General features: G+C 29.7%; 1 protein-coding gene across 10 annotated transcripts in view; it reads right to left on the bottom strand.

The window, feature by feature from the left end:
• The window catches only part of LOC129958567 (uncharacterized), a 309,649-nt gene that overhangs the window by 118,433 nt on the left and 171,304 nt on the right, over window positions 1-19,912 (bottom strand). For all 10 annotated transcript variants that reach the window (XM_056071121.1, XM_056071123.1, XM_056071128.1 and 7 more), the window contains 9 exons: window positions 18,135-18,224; window positions 16,756-16,845; window positions 16,094-16,177; window positions 10,819-10,923; window positions 5,527-5,604; window positions 3,875-3,994; window positions 3,626-3,739; window positions 1,408-1,518; window positions 1,150-1,266 (listed from right to left, as the gene is read on the bottom strand). In XM_056071121.1, coding sequence (XP_055927096.1) covers window positions 1,150-1,266; window positions 1,408-1,518; window positions 3,626-3,739; window positions 3,875-3,994; window positions 5,527-5,604; window positions 10,819-10,923; window positions 16,094-16,177; window positions 16,756-16,845; window positions 18,135-18,224 — 909 coding nt within the window. The remainder of the gene's footprint in view (window positions 1-1,149; window positions 1,267-1,407; window positions 1,519-3,625; window positions 3,740-3,874; window positions 3,995-5,526; window positions 5,605-10,818; window positions 10,924-16,093; window positions 16,178-16,755; window positions 16,846-18,134; window positions 18,225-19,912) is intronic.

The raw sequence follows: 19,912 nt of genomic DNA, 5'->3' as shown, positions 1-19,912 counted from the left end.
AATTTCTAATCTGCATAGCGTTACCCCAACTGGCGTAGAAAATTCACGCATTTGCGTTACCATAATTGGCGTTAAAAATTCACGCATGCGTATTGTGTTCTGACTGTTGACAACGGATATGTTTTCGACAGATTATTTCAAACGATTCTGTTTATTTTTTTAGTGTTTGATGCATTTAAAACTAAATATTGTTAATTAATCGATCTGTTCATGATGAATCTGAGAAAACTTTGTTGAAAACTTCTTGAGATATTATATAAATTAAGAAAAATATTCTTTAGTGCCCATAAGGTTTAAATACTCAGCGACTCTGTTTTCAGCTCTCATATTTAAAAAAAATGCTTCGGTTCAGTGAAAGAAAAAAAAATATTAATAATTTCCACTTTAATTTAAAGCATAAATTCTACGGGAGCTAATAGAAAATTAGAGAGATACATATTAAAATATGGCTGAAGACCTTTATAATATTATGAGTGAATTATATGACTATTAAAATTTGAAGTTTTGAAATATTTTAATGAAGAAGCAATTAAAATGGGAGTTCCATAAAATATTTAATTATTAAAATTTTAACGTGCATTAAGATTGGCGAACCGGCTGGTCTCCAAAGGCCGCTAGTTATTGATAATAGAGATCAACAGTAGTTTCACACTTTCATTAGATTAGACAAGAAACAGTAACTTCTCGATTTCTATGTGTGATCCGTAAAGGATACAAAGGAACTCAGATCATGTTCTATACTACAACGATTCCCTAATTTATCCATTAACTGTTTTTTAATTAATGTACTTTTAATCTATGCAAAAATGAAAAGATTTCAAATCGAAAACGTAAGATTAAAACCCTTTGCGAGTTTATGTCAACGAAAAAAAAAATACAATGGTTTTTATATTTTAAAACAGAAAAATGCATGTGTCAGAAAGTTTGAGAAAGTGATGCGTTGTCGGAAAATTCCCACCTCAAAAAAATTTATTCTAAAACTGAAATAACAGAAATGAGTTCCTCAACGAACGATATACTTTTCTCAAGATGTTTCAAAGTATATGTAAAAAATTAATATCAAGATATAAAAAATACAACTATAAACGTCGTTGGGAATTTACATAATATGGCTGCTTTATGGCCCAAAACAAAAGCAAAATATATCACCTCATTCGTTTCTTCCAAATCTTCATCGGCGCTCATAAGATCTAAATATTCTTCAGCGGTACACGACTCATCTTCAGCATTTGACAGAATACTTTTTAAAGTAATTATACGTGAAATCTGAAAGTTGTAGAAGCAAACATGTTGAGATAACGAAAGCCAAAAAATAAAATATAAAAAGGTATTGAAAATACATGCAAACACGCAAAAAAAATCATTACAAAATTTTATGAATCATTAATTTAAATGCTAAATACTTACCTCTTTTATTTGTTCCTCTGTTAAAATTTCACTCGGCTCGATAATTTCTTTCGAAGAACCACACTCCAATTCAATTGACGACAGAGAATTCGAGGAAAAAAGATCAGAAATCTGAAATTTTTGTAATCACTTTTATAACTAACTCTTCAAGAAGTAAAATATTATCACTTAGAGACAACAAACAAACAGAAAACAAAATTAGTATTCTACTGAATACAATATAGTTCAGTTTGAGTTGACAGAAAATGCCTTTTTTCATCAACTAAAACTGTGTTAATCGGTTTATAGTTTTCTAAATTGAATGGCAAATTCTTCATCATGCTACGACAGTCTTTTTTTACCATTTATGACATCACCATAATACCTAACCTCAGCTGCACTTTTAATCTTCACTACTCTCCAAATGAAAACATCACCTTTGTACTAATCCGTGTACTTTTCTTTTTCAGATAGAATGAATCTCATACTGAAAATTAATCGCCTAGATTGATTAAAAATTTGAAGAAAAAAAATTGTCTCAATCGGGGGAAATAATCCTTTTCTATTTCATCCGATTTTAATGCCGAAGTGATACAAAAGATGAACTATCTTTGATCATTTTTCTTTGAGACGAAATTGTTTTCCAACCTTAGTCAATCCAGCATTATTGACATATTATTACTCGAATATTTTAACTTGGTTCTTATTATCAACAAAAAAAGTTTTGAGAATATTTTGAAAACTAATTAGATAGAAGCACAAATCCAATAAGAAGTGGATGTAATGCTTGATTATTGCGGCAGTTAAAAAGCATGAAGGTAAGCTAGCAATTTCACTTAAAAGGAGAAAATGATTTTTTTTTCTTGGATATATGATGGGGAAATAAAGAGCTCCAAACCTTTAATTTTCCTTATGTTTGCAAAGAAGCGATAAATCATACAAAATTTTGTGGATGTTGATACCAATAAGACTTTCACAACAACAATACACAGCAGTTTCATACATGGTCCGAAAAATTTATAAAAGAACTATGATCTAGCTTTATACCAAACGCTTTCCTACTATATCCATTAAATGGTTATTAACTATTCTATAATAAATTTGAGAAGACCTGGACATAAGATATATAACAAAAGCACTCTGCTAGTTTAGTTTTCATGGGGCGGGTTTAGACTACAACGGTTTGTATTTGAGTTCAGAAAGGAAAAATTAACGTAGTCGAAGCCGACGGATTGACAGAAATTTTCTACCTCAGAGACTTAATTTTGAAACGGGGGGGGGGGGAAACCCTCAAGAAATGAACCTTAACCAAATGATACATTGAACTCCTGCACCACCGTAGCGGTGTCGTTCAATGATGTTCTCTTGGTGGTAACATGTACCAGGCGCTCTCCATATGAAAGTCCGGTGAGAATCTGACTGCATGTTTAACTTGGACTCGGCGGAAAACCTCACACAAACCCACTGTTGCGGTGTCCCCAATGCATGCTGTCTACTCAAGGCTAACCGCAGGCGACAGTGAGTTGCAGTAACGGGTCTACGAGCTTATAGACCAATCTACCCTAAGCGTCTGTACACGGTCTGCCTTGAAACTGTCATACCAGTGGCTGAAAAGAGCTGACGAGACAGGTCTGATGCTGTGCTCCGTCTGCTTCTTTTGGCAGTAACTGCCAAATACCGGTCCTCATTCGCCGTTGTAACTCGGAGGTGACCTGTGCTGTAACGTCTACTCACATTACCAAAGCCTGGAGATGACACTCTAGGCGATTCCAAGTTCCTCGAATACTTCCTGCTGGGTATGCCCACATTCCAGACGGCCGATAATTCTAACACGTAAAAAATCATCCAAATGCGCCCTTTGTTTCATAAGTGTGCGGTTATTGCACTGAAAGGCTTATAAAGCCCTTGCGAACAATTTTACTTCTTTGCCTGTATTCCTTATATTTCACTCTCTTACACTCTTGTCATTGTGACGTACTATCAGTGTCATCTGGTGGCTTCCTGCAATTTTCATATGGTTTTTGAAGATGTGTGTAGTCATTTTACGGGTGATATATGTATTTTAGTGTTAAATTTCCGTGTGACTCTGAATTATCCATAATTTATAGACATGAGTGTAAATATCAAGCTATAACATAAAAATATCAAACTATACTTAGCATATATAGCATTGCTAATAACTTCTTTTAAAATTAATAGCCATAACGATTTAGTGAGTTGACCAAAAACACATGTTTACCACATCTTTATAACTGAATTCTTCATCTGTGCTAAGGTCTGAAACTCCTTTAGAGGTACTAGGCTGCTCTTCAATACTTGACATGATACTTTTAAAAATAACTTCGCCAGCATGCTGGAAGTTTTAACAGAAAATATATTAAAAAATTATTGTTAAAAAAACATTGAAAGATATCAAAAACAAACATCAACAGAAAAAAATGTATTACAAAAATATTAAGAATCGAAAATATCATTGCTTAATACATACCTCCTCTATTTCCTTCTCACTTAAACCTTTGAAAGGATCTGGATTTTCTTCCGTAGAATCAGATTGTGAATCACATTCAAGCAGACACGATAAAAGACTCGGGAGGAATAAGTCAAAAATCTGAAAATTTTGTAACGTATTTTTTTTATAATAAATCCTTGAAAAGAATAAAATATTATCAGAATTAAACAAGAGTAAAACACAAATGGAAATATTAAGATTTTACTGCCGAAAAAATGGTTCAGTGATAGGACATGGCCTCTTTAAATGTGAGATGACAGAAAAGATTTTTCTGATAAACTAAATAAGTGTTAGTCAGTTTATAAGTTGTTATTTTGAATGGCAGATTCTTCATACTTCATGTATGCAAATAAGACAGTTTCAATTTACCACTTACTGTTGAAAATATATTTTTATTTATTTATTTTTAAAATGGCAATGTTATTTAAGAATTTTTTTTAGCTGTCCCGTTTTGCTGATAGCAATTTGTAGTTCAATTCTAAGAAGGAATAAATCAGGTTGAATATATTTCCCAGTGGGAAATTGTTTTTCTTTTTTTAATTTAGAAAGCGAAAGGGAACGGCGGTTTTCCTTAAGCAGCTTTGATACTTAGGACATAACATAATAATTTGTGCTGTCATTTGAATTTTTACTACTTTCCGAATGCAAATCTGACTTCTACTTTTCATGACAAAACGAATTCAGACTAAAAATTAACGTTCGACATTAATTAAAAAATTTCAAAATAAACTGCCTCGATCATGGCAAATTATAATTGTGTAACTTGTCACTTTTTGAAACGTACAACTGACACAAGAAGAGGAACTATTTCCGATTATTTTTCTTTGGGATAATTTCTTTTTCAACTCTTACGAATCTAACATTATCGACATATATTTTAAATATTTTAACTTGCTATTTTATTATCAACTCTTTTAGTTTCGAGAGCAATTTGCTACTCAATTAGACAGAAGAGGAAAAATACTTCTTCCTATGATAGATGAAAGAAATTTGGTCGCCATCGGTTTAAAATAAAAGGAGGGGTGTTTTCCCCCCTCCCCTTTCCTTTTTCAGGTAAATTCGGAGGACAAAGAAGATGCAAAAAACTTTCAAACTACTCACCTTCAAAGAAGTAGATAAATCATATAAGACGTTGATGATACTGATAAATAGGATTGCGATATTTTGAAAGAAAATTCAGTAAGTTCTCGATTTCAAGGGTTGTCCGAAAAATACACAAAAGAACTCAGACCATGTTTTATGCCAAAACGATTCCCTACTTTTCATCCATTCACTGACTTTTAACTAATCTACATAAAATTGAGAAGACCTCAAATAGCTTAACAGAAGACCATAACTCTTTGCCAGTTTATATACGAGAAAAAAACAAAACAAAAAAAACAATACAACGGTTTTTATATTTCAAAAAGGAAAAACGCAAGTGTTGGATATTTCAAGAAAGAATGCCGAAAGAAGAATTCCTTACTTTAGAAAAATCTAGTTCAAAATTGAAATAACAGAAATGATTCCTCATCAAACGACACAGCTTACTCTCATGTTTCAAAATATATGTAAAATACAGGATACAGTACATACGGAATTTGCAGCCATAATGATTTAATATGGTTAAAAACACTAGCAAAATATATCACCTCAAATTCTTCTTTAGAAGTACTCGGTTGCGGTTTTACACCTGACCGGAGTCTTTTACGACGAACTTTGCGAGGAATCTGAAATTTTTAAAAACACATATTTAAAAAAAGAAGAATTCTAAAAAATAACATTTTAAATGATATTGAAAATACACACATACACAAAAATCTATCTATATCTAAAAATACATCAGGGATCATTAGTTCAATACTAAATACTTGCCTCAATTTAATTTTCTGCATTTAAATCTCTTCTCTGATTTAAAATTTTTACAGAAGAGTCAGCTCGTTCTTTAATATATGACAGAAGAGTCGAGGGAAGAATTGTACTTTCGAATCTTCGAATCGAATTGAAATTTTTATAAAGTTTTATTTTTATAACAAACTTTTTGCCGTATAAAATATAATGAGAAAGAATGAAATGTAAAGGAAAAAATACATATATAATGCATAAAAAATATTTCAGTGATGTGACATGCCTTCTTTCAACCGTGAATTTAAAAAAAAAAAAAATGATTTTTCTCATAAACTTATAGTTCATTTATACTTTTCTATTCTGAATGGCAAATTTTTCGTACATTCATGCAGAGTTGAAGATAATACAGCTTCAGTCACTATTTTATACATGTTATGCAGTTTAAATCTTCCGAACTCTCCAAATGAAAATCTCACTTTTTTGTTTTTAACAGAAAAGAATGGTTCGGACTATATGAAGTGTCTTATCGCTTTTTGCTTCTGAAGTTAAAAAGAGGCCTTTCTTTGAACAGTCTGACAATTTAATAAAAGCCTGCTTTTTAACCTTTATGCAAAAAGAAAAAATAATAATAATCTCATTTTAATTTTTTAAAAATCACAGGAAAACGCGAATACATATTTCGAGAAGAAACGAAAATGCTTTAACAAGTTCTAGTTTCCATAAATAACGGAAACAAATTCATGAAGCTAAGAATAAAAAATAATTTAAAAAAATAACAATAATAATGCCAACTCTGCTGTTAAAAGCAAAAAAAAAAAAAAAAAAAAAAAAAAAAAAAAATGCCAGTTGAAGTACTTCTTGAAACCAGCACCAGACAATATATCACATTCTTCAAAATTTGACAAACTCACCAAATAAAGAATCTTATTCAATTCATGTTAAAACTTTTAAAATTTAAATTAAAGCAAAGACAGTATTATTTTTTATCACGACTTTAGCAGCAGTAAAATAATGTCACTCAACGATTCGAAGAAGTAAGGATAGTGTTTTGAATTTCATTATAAGAAAAATCATTGTTACAAATTGTATCAAACATTTATTTTTCAAAAATTGCTAAAACTAAAGAAAAAAATGTAATTCTGTTTTTAATTTTTAATCAAACTTTGAACCAAAATTTTGAAAAATACGTTCTTAATGGGCCTTATTCACCCTAAAAATAACTTCTCAAATTTCATGCTCCTAATTTCAATACTTTATGCTGCATGTTTATCAAGACAAATGTTTACATGTAAAGAGATACTTCAATAGGGGAAAAAAATCTATGAGTTATAAAAATCAAAAATCGTTATAAAATCTGAACCCGAAAGAATAAAGCTTTTGAGAAACCTTTCTTTACTTTAAAAAATATTTTAAGTATCATATCCAGCATTCCCCTTCCCCTTTAAAATCTGGCGAGATTGGTGGGACAAATAATAATTTGCAAATGGATCGGGATATTAATAAAACACAAAAGAGATATCGATGATTGAAAACTTATGGCTTCGAATTAAAATCCCATACTAGATTTTAGGCAATCGACTAACGTAATTGCATACTGCAATTAATTACAATAATAGGTCTTTCAAAGGATTTCTCTACAATGATATATTAATTAGAATGATGATCGAATTCGTAACGTACCATAAAGAAGCTTCAATGTAAATATCTTCAGAGCAACTTCTCTCATGTTCGCTATATCTCTTTCGCGTACCAAATTCATTATGCTGTATTCTTATTTTCCGTTGATCGGACCAACCTGCGCATTCTTCTTTCAGAACACATAAAGGATTAAACATATAATAATCACGAACAACTTAAATAATTTCTTCAACGTCAAAAACGGTAAAAATTGAAGTTCAAACGTTTTTCAAACCGCAACAAGTACGGCACAATACACATTTCGTACTGCCGCTTTCGGATAACTATTCCCATATTTCAATAAACGGTAATACACAGAAAAAGAGAGTGGGGAAAAAAGGCCCATTAAGCGTTATTGTAATATGTGTTGGAACCCTTGGATCTATCTCACCCTGGAATTCCTTGTCCAAATTTTTCCCCTCTGTTGGTTTACTTTACTGATACATCAAGTAAACACGAGTTTGAGACTATGTTTTCGAATTTACTGTCTTCTAGGAGTGGGGAAACAAATAAATAAATAAAAACTCTTTTCGCCCTTTTCGAAAAAAGTAAGCACCTGTTAAGGTCTTTTTTTTTTCCCCTCCCAAAGTTAGGAACTTTAAAGGTGCTTAAAAATAGTTTACAAATTTAAGCCCTTTTTTAAGTACTTACGTACTAAGTCGCTACGCACCCTGTTATAAAGTAATTTCAAAATTATCCGAAAATTTCGTTTTAAAGGCATTTATGAAGCACTGTAATGCAAAGTAAATGCAAGTAAAATTTTTGTGCGAAAATAAAAAATAAGAGTAACATACTATAAGATAATTGCCATTAAAGGAAGTGACACTTTTTCCTCTTCCAATATTTCAAAAAATTTCTAGAGCGTTTCAAGGAAATAAAGACTCTGAATTCACATTCTATCATTGAAGATGGATGATACGGGGTATTTAAGTGGTGAGTATATTTTTAGTTTTGACATAATATCTTTGAATTCATAGACAATCTCTTGACATTACTTTAATAGGGAAATCAAAGAGTCTAGACAAAAAATTCGAATTACCAAACAATTTGAGTAAAATATGTTTCAACCCGCGAAATGTGTCCATAAAAATAATTTTTTAAATTTTCATGATTAAAAAATTACTGAGTAATTTTTAAGTACCTGAAGCAGCTGGAATCGATAACATTTTTGTTTTCGAGCACAAAGGGTATTAAATAAACGTATCCCTTTTAGACACTTTTCAAGGCTGGTGTCCAAGGAATCAGTACCCCTACTCTTTTCCTATGCCACTAGCTGAAATATGCATACTGTGAAATCTTTCATTAGTTGCAGGTTGAATATTTTGAGTTCATAGAATGAGATAAATATATGAACCCTGGTTACTTCTGTTATTTTTCTAATAATATTATTGAGGGTTTTCTTATCTTCGAACATGAAGTTCAATGCATATAATTCGGAAAACTGTTATAGTCTATAGACAATTTAAATTAAGGTGATTTATTGAAAAATTTGTTTCGACTGAATATTATAGAAAAATAAAACAGCATTATGAATTATCTGCCCATCAATACACAACTAACTAATTTTGAATCGCTGAGTAAAAAGGCTACTTTGATGAATACGAGTATTAAGTTCTCATGAAACAAAATCGATATTTCTTCCAAAAAACAAATATAATTTTGTCTATCTCCCAGAACAAACAAATTTTTCAAGCATTCAAAATCATAATTAAATTTCAAGCATACAAATTCAAAAAGCATTCAAAAACACTACTGAACACGTTCCTATATCATTTTGGTCAATCAAGAAATTTTAAGAAATCATTTAAAGTAGTGGTTCGTAGCTTCTCGAGTTGCTCTAAGAACTTTGAGTCTTTTCTAAAAACAAAAACCTGCTCAACTATTCCGAGCGATGCTTTGTCAAATCGACTCCTTTCTAAAACACATTATTACAGATGATAAAATCTGGATTTATGCTTTTGATATAGAAACAGTACAATAATCGAAAATCGCTTAAAAGATTAAGCAAGACCAAGAAGACCACGTTAAAGTCACTCAAAAATCAGGTAATGTTGATTATTTTCTTTGACTGTCATGGTATTGTACATTATGAGCGCCTACCAACTCTCTAGACAGTCAATAAGGATTATTATTTGAGTGTTTTGCGCCGTTTGTGTGCAGAAATTCGTTAAAATAGGCCTGAAAGTGAAGTGAGAAAGTTCATGCATTATCATCGTGCAAAATCCATGTTCTCATAGTGCAATTATTATTCGCGAGATTTTAACCAAACATTCGAGAAATATGACTCCACAAGCTCCATATTCATTTGATATGACACTGTGTGATTTTTTTTCTTATTGCCACTGTTAATATTGCCTTTTCGTAGTCACTGCTGAGCACCTAAACTCTTTGGAACAAGATTGGTTAAAAACCACTCCATCTTCTAATTAGCTTTTTGTGCATGATAGGATATAATTTAACCCACCTTGAAACGTTGCAGTCACTTATAGTTATATATTTTAATATTTTAAAGTTTTTTACTCAGATGGCAATACTATGCACAAATGGTAAATGCCTAAACAAGTGAAAAAAAAATTATACAAATGAAAATGCATCAGTGAGTAGTGTGATTAAAGTTGGCGCATAGTGTGATACAGTAAATTTTTGTCAGTCATAATGGTATGTATTATTTTATTACGAGTGAATGAATTGATTTAAAATTTAAAAAAAAAACATGTTATTTGATGTTTTAGACTAATTTTAAAGTTGTCAAGTGGCAGGATTATATATGTCCTAACTCATGAAAAAGGATTCTTTGAAATGATATTATAATTTTTTTTTCTTATTCTGAGTAATGCTTTATGTTAAATAATCGAAATGAATGTTGTTGTTTCATTTTTTTAATAAAACAAACCTCAAACAGTTAATTTGACAAAAGAAAATTCTTTATGAACTCAGAAGGGATTTCACAAAAACGACTTTCAGGCATGTTTTTTTTTTTTTTTTTTTTTTTAATGACTGGAAAACGTTGGCAGAAGTGCATTGCGGTTAGAGGGCATTACTTTGTAGGATATGCAATAAATTTCGATCAGCAAATTCATATCTTTAATTTTATATAATTCCGTGTGCTTTCTGACCACAGTAGTATATCTTAGCAACTTATTTTACATGTAGCCGATATAAGTAGTGGAAAATGACAGGGAAATTTTGGATTCAATCTTTCTGAGCAGATTGCATCTAAATGAAATAATATTAGAAACTAACACTGAAAAGAATAAGTATTTTTGTCTTCCACTAGAGACAAAGGCCTCACGTATGCATATTGTAGATATCGTTTTCCAGTTATTCCTTGTCCTCAATGACTTATTCTGATCCAACAGAAATGTGTGATTATAGTGTTGAGATTAAAAATACTTATAAATACATAACATAATCATTACTTTTTTTGATCCTTTAGATTTTGAGCCTTTGCTGAAATATGAAGTTTCCTTCGAAGAACCAGGTTGTGCTATAAAAGATGGGTACCTCTGGCGATCAGTAGAAACCTGAAAATTTTTATAAATATTTCTTAATATTACAAAACCTATAAAAAATAAAATTCTACTAGACAATTTAAAACACACAAAAAAAATATTAACATTTTATCACACAGAAAATGGTTAGGGAAAAGGTCAAGAATAGATTTCAACTACGTAACCTAATCATTACCTTAGTTGCCTTTTTCGATTTTAAATATTTATCTGGATTTACATTCGTTAGATGAATTAGCTACCAATCATACACATTGGGGAGGGGGGATTCTGGTAAGCAAGAGTAAAAGGAACTTGACACTTTTTAACAACAAATAATATTTGAAAAATAACCCGAAAAATAAAGATTTATTTTACACGAAAAAATACAGAATTAGAGGCTAGTCCTTTAGTGATTGCTATCAGAATTCGTATAACTCTTTTCAATAATTCTGAAATAAAAAATATACAAATGCTTTTTCTGTAACTTAAGCTAAAAAAATATTTGTAAAGGTTAGACTAGGAGGTAAAAAAAAAACTGAAACATACTTAAATGATTCAGAAAAAAGTTTTTAAGTACATAATTGTGGAATATGCATTGATTTTTTAAAAATTTTTACCAAGAAAAAAAATAGTATAGACATCAAGAATGAAAATGGACTCTCTGACTCGAGTATTAACATCCATATCTTCACAAAACTTTTGGCGATGGAAATGGGTCAAGGAGATAGGTTTATTTAAATCAACAAATTAATTAACCAAATGAATTTTAAAAGTTAATTCATTAGTATCTCGAAACTTTCTCATTCTGCCCACCAATATCTTTTATTCAACCGATAACTCGTCATGAAATAAGCCTTCAAAAAATGTTTAGCATTTGTTGAAAGTTTCGAGATTTACAAGGTTAAAAAAATTATGCTTGCAATGAATCTGATAAACTTTTGGCGATACGCTGGGTATTATGATATGTTTCTCAATAAGTTTTGTGCCTATTAAATGTACAAAATCTTATTACACAAAGTAAGGAAATATCGTTATATATATATATATATATATATAAAGATTATGCAATTAGAGCCAAGTTTAGAATCCATTAGACTGAACCTTGACGTCCACGGATCTTATAGTGATCTTTCTAAGCAGTTACTCCAGGTGAACATCTTTCATAATCAAAGCATGCAGATCCATGTTGTATGTACACTATAGCAATCTAATATTGTATGAATCACTACTGAGTTCTGTAGTTTGCAACAGATTACTGTAGATATCGACTTTATTTCGTCACACAGTGATGTGATTCTAATTCTGGAGTTAAATATTTATGCTAGAGTTTATAAAATTAATTGCGACACTGTGACATGCGTCCTCATTAGAACAAATATGAGGAAACAACAAAAATCACTAAAAAAGGAATAATTCAGTTAGATAATATCAATCAATAAAAGGAATGCTTTCTCAAGGAAAAAAAAGAAGCAATTTATAAAAATGGGCGAATATTTGTACGAATATTTATAGATAATACACTACGAAAAATCAAAGATTGGGAATATGGCAAAACTTTCATAAACCCTTAACTCTCCCAACCACGGAAGTTTATTTCCTGAACCAATTATATCAAAATCTTTAACACGATTAAGTTTTTAAACGGCTTAATAACAGAAAAAATATTTTTAAAGCTAAAAAAAAGATAGGGTCAAATGGTACCATTTTAATGTCATACATGAGCTATTCAGGATGAACCTCAAAAACAAGAACTGAGAAAAATGAAAGAGTGGCATCCCTTTAATACCACTTATTGTTCTTCTACACCACATAAATATGAAGAGGTTTGGTGCATAGCACATTACTTCTTGCACCAGGAAAAAAAATTGCGACACTTTGAAAGAAACTGGCTTCAACTGCATGATTCTACACCTTGTGTGTGTATGTTTAAGGGTATATCTAAATCTAATTTCAATTCTTATTAATTTCATGATTTTTTACTTAATTGAATCCCATATTACCCAAATGAACTTCATTTTAAAATGTTCCCTTATTTTCTAAACCAATTCCCTCTTTTTTTATTTAATAATTAGTTTTAACACGCGTTCCAGAAAATTGCTGTCAACAGGTTCTCACGCTCCGACTGAAGGGATAAAAAACCTCAATGCTTACCACATTCTTTTAACAGGGTTGCCACTCAAATTTGGAAAACTTTCCCTGTGTTTTCCCTTCAGATATATTCAAAATACGAGGAAATGGAAAAAAAAGCACTCATGGGCAATTATAATGCAAAATGATTTTAAGGAGTGCAAAAAACAATTAAAGAGAGTGACAATTTAATATTATTTGAAATAATAGCATATTAAAAGATTTTTGATATTTACATACAAAAAAACTATTTCTCTTTATTTATTATCTAGAATTTAACAAGGCAAAATTTATATAAGAGGAGGCGTATATATTACCTCGCATGCTCACACAAAAGTAAGGATTCAGGTGAAATAAAAACACAACATTTTTGTTATCATGATACAAATCATTCAATGATTACTTAACAAAAAAGAGCATTACAAAGCAAAATTACTTTTTCTTTAATTTTTTTCATTTTTGCCTACTCATGTAACTGGGTATCAATTTCTGCAGATTTTTCAGATATCAATTTCATTGAGCTAATCCTTAACAAATAAAGTATGATATTCGTATAAGGCCTAACGAACATTTTCAGCTATTTCACATTTAGAGAATATATATGAAAATATTTCGGATATACCATCAAATGCATTAAAGAATGAATGTGACGCAACACGTTTTAATGCCTATAAACATTCAGCTTTAAATTATTGTTCTTGAACTAAAATGTTCAAAATTGGTTTATTTTCGGACATTAAATTTGACGTTTTCGGAAATGACATATCACCTTCTCCTTCATTCCTTTAGAAACAAAGACAATTTTGTTTCCCTTTTCGGCATGACTAATAAATGCCTGGTTTCCACGTTACTTCGGCTCATTATTTTCTTATAAAGCAATAAATGGATTTTGCGAGACTTTTCGAACCTATTCAGCAAAATCAGGATTAATTTTTTTTTTTATCCATCCAATTCGCATTAAATACGTATTTTGAGTAGCTCATTGCTTTTAAAAATTCTCTACTCTACTCAGTGTAAGCTCACAATTTCTCAAATGATAAATTAAGTATTCAATAAACTCATGTGTGAGTGACTGAATCAAAGCGCTGCTTCAATATTATAGAAGTTGCGTTGCTGCAATTCAGGATTCTCATGGAAAAAGAACTGTCTCAAAAATCGAAACTGAACTGATCTATACAGAAAAAAGAGGGAGAGAGTAGAAAATTTGCGAGTTTCCGTATTATACAATTGCAAATGGTATTGTTTCGTTTTTGGAAGTGATGACTCGGATCATTTATTCCTGCAATCTTCAGGGATCAGCACATTTTAGATGGGAAAAAATATCCAAGAAACAAAATCTCCTGTATTTTACCAGTTTTTATGAAAATTTTCAAATTACCCTGCATTTTTTCAGTTTTTTAGATGAGTTTTAAATGTCCTGTGTTTTTCCGGTTCTCCCGGTAGCGAGACAACTCTGTTTTAAAGATACCTAAATTTCCCTTTCCTAAGTTTACATGTGTCAAAGAAATCCCAATTAAAATCTCATTATAAAACCACCGAAGGGGAAAATTTGGGTCTCATTTGCTCTTGTGTCGCGATGTAGACTGGCGTATTTCTTACAGTTTATTCTTTGTACGTAAATTATGCCTCCCGTGGTGAAATAAATCGAAGTTAAAAATTCAAAAGTGTCTTCTATTCGGCCACACAACTGCTCAAATATGTTTTACACACACACATTGATAGTCTATAATCATAGCAAGTGTACTATGGACTTTTACTTGAATCATTGCAACAACACATTCCAAAATTAGATAATTGAGAAAATATAATTACATAGAACACAAAACAACATAATTAAGGAATTGAGAAAACAGAAATCGGATTAAAAAATCTAGATACCGGTTAAATATGAAATATAATTAAGAGCTATTAATTAAGGCTGTAAAATCACTCTTGAATTAATCTGTGATTGATTCTGAGAATAAAATGCAAAACAAGGAAATTTTTTCTTAATCAATTCAAAAGTAAAATCTTGATAGCTAATTTTTTCAATTCAGTTCTTTCTAAGAGTACCTAAATTTAAGCATACCATACAAACTGTATGCAAAGAAATATGCGCATTTGTATTTTTTTCCCTTTAAACCGATTTATTGCACACACAGTAGATCAAACTCATTTTAAACATAGTGTTTAAAACGTTAGTGTTAGTTTAAATTGCAAATATACTGTTAAAGAAATTTTAAAATCCATTCAGAATTTCATGCAGAAAATTATTCATATATATTAAGTACCAGTTAACAAATAAAGCACATATATCAAAATGATATGAATTTTATATTTCACAAAAAGTGTGAGTCATAAATTCCAGTACATTCAGTAAATTACAAGTTTTGTTAGAAGAAAAAGAAAAGTTAAACCAGAAACAGAAAAATTAGAAAGACGAGTGGTAAATTCAGCATGGCTGGGAAGCATTTCTGTCAAACTTCCAAAGGACACTGCAAAATATATTCTTATATATGTCCAAAATACAGAAAATTAAATTACACTTCTTAAAAAAACACCTTACATTTTTCATCACATCGAATCTCAATAGCTTCAGCAAATTTATTACATGACATAAGACTTTAAACACCACTTATACAAGAAATCTAAATGTTTAAGAAAACGTTTACATTACGAAAACCATATAAATAGTACAGTAACGTGATTTGTCGTACTAGTACTAATAAACGTATTTTCTGAAAAATTTTCTGTAAATAGTATTAATGTAAGACAGGAGTATGAAATATATAAAGTTATCAAAGGCAAAACAGAAAATAAAATATGATAATATTTTTTTATAAATTAGAACAATTCGACATGTGTACAATGAATTAAAAATTATCAGTCATATAACAATAATTTTCAGACAATTATCACTCTCTTACATAAACATGGCCAAATAAAGCATCATATTATTCATCAACAACAATATAAAGATTCTCTCTCTTTAATAAAATCAAGCGAAGATGTATAACAAATAAATTTTACAAGGCTTTGAAATTCAAAGAGAAAGTTAAAATGAAGAACTATTTGTATTAAGACATTTATTTCTTACCTCTTTTTCCAGCTCTGAATATTTCCGTTTTAATGGAGGGACCTTTGGTACTTTGAAAACTCCACTGAATTCTCCAGAAGAATCCTAAAGTTGTTAGCAAATAAAAATCATCCAGATATATTTTTAAAAATGTTCAAGTAATATAATCTGACAAGGAATTATTAAAAACTCAAATTAATTGCGGATTTGGATTATTTTTACTATTTGGTTAAATTCGGAAAAAAGTAATAGAACGCATTTCATCATGAGTCAAAAACTGAATTTTTATAGAATATTTAATGTGGCTTTGTTCTTTTTTGAATGAGGTTTAATAAATCTGAATAAAGTCAAATTAGAGTTTAAAATATTATTGCATCTCGAACCAGACCAAACATACAATTTAAGAAATGAACGTTGAAAAGATATGCTTTAAAAAGAACAGACAAAAAAAAAAAAAAATGAAGAGTCTCCACTTAAAAGCGTGTGATACTTAAAAGAAATAAAAGATATCTTAATTCTTTATTATTCTCTATTTACTCTATATAGCATAATCGGAATAGCATTAATGGAAATTTCAGGATTACATCTAACACATAAAATATGCACACATTCACATTAATAATACAAATATAGCTATTAAAAAATAACTTAAATAAGAATCACATTGAAAGAATTCAAGATACCTTAACTGCTTTTTCGGTTCGATCTGTTTTTCTGTAGCCAGATTTATTAGCAGAATCCACAAGTACTGAATCAAATGTACCAGTATAATTCTATATTCAATAAGCAAAATCAGCAATTGAATGAATATATATATATATATATATATATATATATATATATATATATATATATATATATATATATATATATATATAAACTAAAGCAAATTGCATACACAACTATATTACCGGATATAACATCTAAAGACAATTTTCTAAAAGTGAAACTGAACTAAACTTTTACATGCTATATTTATAATTTTCCAAAACTTCTTTCATTTTAGATTTAAAAAAATAATAATTAAGTGTATTTTTTTATTAAACATGAAATTGCCTACCTGTAAAACACACTAGAATATGTTTTTCCATACAAAAAAAACCCAAAAAAACACTTATTATTAATTTTTAGATTATAATGTAATCACAATTTAAATTTGCTATTCACAACACAAACAAATATCAAAAAGTATGGAATAATTTAAAGTGGGTTTGAGGTTATGGATGCAAAGAATTCATAAAGAAACTGTCTATGATGTCAAAAAGAAAAACCCATTAAGAAAGATACCCATAAGAAGAAAAGATACCCATTCAATTTTAATGGTTGACTTTCTCGAACAACTTTCAATCAAGTGTCCACAACACGCCCAGAAACTTCCGAAAATCTAATTGATATATTTTCCAAGGTGTATTTTTCGTAAATGATCCGGGGTTTCAGTACGTCTCATACGTCTTAATGACATTATTCGTAACGAGGTTTAACGAAATACGAAAATAATTTTTCAAAAATAACGATACAAAAAAGAAAATATCTGTCGTTTTCGGAGATTTCATATCAATTTCTTTTCATCTCCCCCGCCCCCATTATGAAGCTAAAGGTAGTTGTCGGGACCATAGATCGCCCCATATCTTATGGTCCAAGCTAAAAATTAACCCCTCAGACGGCAATTTTCAATTTTCAGCAAATTAATAACATTTTTTCTGCATCCACAATGTTACATTATTCTAACATTACTCCCTATTATTAGGGGAAAAAATCAAATTCAAATGTAATATATTGGAAGAGTTTCCTGATATACGACTTCCAGATATCAATTAAAGGAATACGACATAATTTTAAAGAATTATTTTATATTTTTATATGTTTATTATATTTCATAAATATTAGTATTCATACGAAAATACTGGTTAAATATCACAATGTATACCTACCGTTTAACTCACAAAGTAAGGCATTTTATTCTACACATGATAAAATAATGCACATTGAATTTGCCTTTCAAATTATTGAATACACAAATCACTTAAAGTAAAATCATAATTTTAAACGAATTTCAAGATACCTTATTCCGTTTCTGCTTTTGAATTGATTCTTTGGATCTTGGTTTATCTGTAGTAACATCTGATGTTGAGTCAGACTGTCTGGCAATATCCTGTATTAGTAAATACAAATGAATAAAGAAGACAGATACTTAGAACTATATTCGAATAAACATCTAAATTTTGCTTTTATACATGACATTCAAACATCAATTAATGAAAAATAATACAAATTTTAGAACTTTACTGTACTGCCTAAAAATTTATATACGTCAAGATGGAAGAAAAAAAATTAAACCTTTATGACAAAACATTTTTAAACGCATACATTCAAACATATGACTAAAGTTTGTTATTTAATATATAAATATTCTCAGCACGCCAACATTTTAACATATAATACCACCAACATATAAATTAGTATCAAATACGTAGATTCAAAAAAAATTTATAAGAGATGAAATCTACAATGCCAGTCTCAAGCAAAAAGAGGAATTTTGCAATATCAAGGTTGCGACTCAAATCCGGGGAAAAAAAATTCTGTGTTTTCCCTATATGTTTATGCAATATAAAAAGAAATAAGTGAACAGTACTCATGTGCCAGTTATAATGCAATAGCAATACTCCCATCATTTTAATGAGTGAAAAAAGCACAGAAAGAAAGAAATGATTTAACATTACTCGAAATAATAATATAATAAAAGAATGTTTATATTTACATACAGAAAAAATTATCTTTATTTATAGCCTAAAATTTACCAAGACTAAGTTTATATATAAAGGGGGAGGGGTACTAATCACCTCTTAAACTCTTTCATTGTAAATTTCACAAAATTAAGGACTCAAGTGAAATAAAATACAAAATTGCATTTTTGCTATCATGATACAAACCATTCAATCATTACTTAACAAAGAAACAGTACAAAGCAAGATTAATTTTATTTATTTAGTTTTCTTATTTCATATATTTGGAATCAATTTCTGCAACTTCTGAAAATTTTTCAGTCATCAGTTTCATTTTTTCTTTTTCTTCTGTAACAATTTCATTTGAAATACTGATTTGCATATATTAGACTCCTTCCCTTTTTCTTTTCCTTGAACTTTTTTCTGCTTTTCTAAAACAGTATAATACCTTGCATGTGCTAATTTAGCATACTGAAGTAAATCTTTTGAAATCGAAACATTTAAAAACCTCCATAAAAGTTTAGGACATCATGCCCAGTTTTTACACACAATTAAGAATCACATCATACTCACAATTAAAGAATCTTATTTCAGATTTTGATTCAGACGAAATTCAGATCCTTGTTGATACTTAATCCATTTTCCACAACCACATGGTCTTGCGACAACATAAGAATTAGTTTTACAACGTCCCAAAAATCAAGAAATTCTTTTGACTTTAAATTATTAGAACAGAAATCCTCTAAAGATCATTAAAATCTCTAAAATCATTAAATAAATTAATCTTTTCTTTCTCATTAATTTTTAGTTTTTTCAGAAAATTTTCATATCATTCATTTTATTTAATATTATCACTTATGACAGATCCAGGTAAAAATTTTCTACTGAAGTCTATGTACATCTCTATGTTGTCAAAAACTTTTAGAGCACATTCGCAAACATTGACGTTTTCTACCAGGCAAACAGAACAAAACTTTAATGGAAATTCAAAAGAACTTGTAACTTTTGAAATCAGTAAGACTAATAGCGCTTTTTAAAATTCCATATACTGCTCTTAGAGTAACATCAACTTTCAAAACAGTAGATTTATATCCATACCGAAGTGATCCATGGCATA

The sequence above is a fragment of the Argiope bruennichi genome, chromosome X1 (assembly GCF_947563725.1).
Source record: "Argiope bruennichi chromosome X1, qqArgBrue1.1, whole genome shotgun sequence".
In the NCBI taxonomy this organism is placed as follows: domain Eukaryota; kingdom Metazoa; phylum Arthropoda; class Arachnida; order Araneae; family Araneidae; genus Argiope; species Argiope bruennichi.
This window is presented reverse-complemented; position numbering and strand designations above follow the sequence as displayed.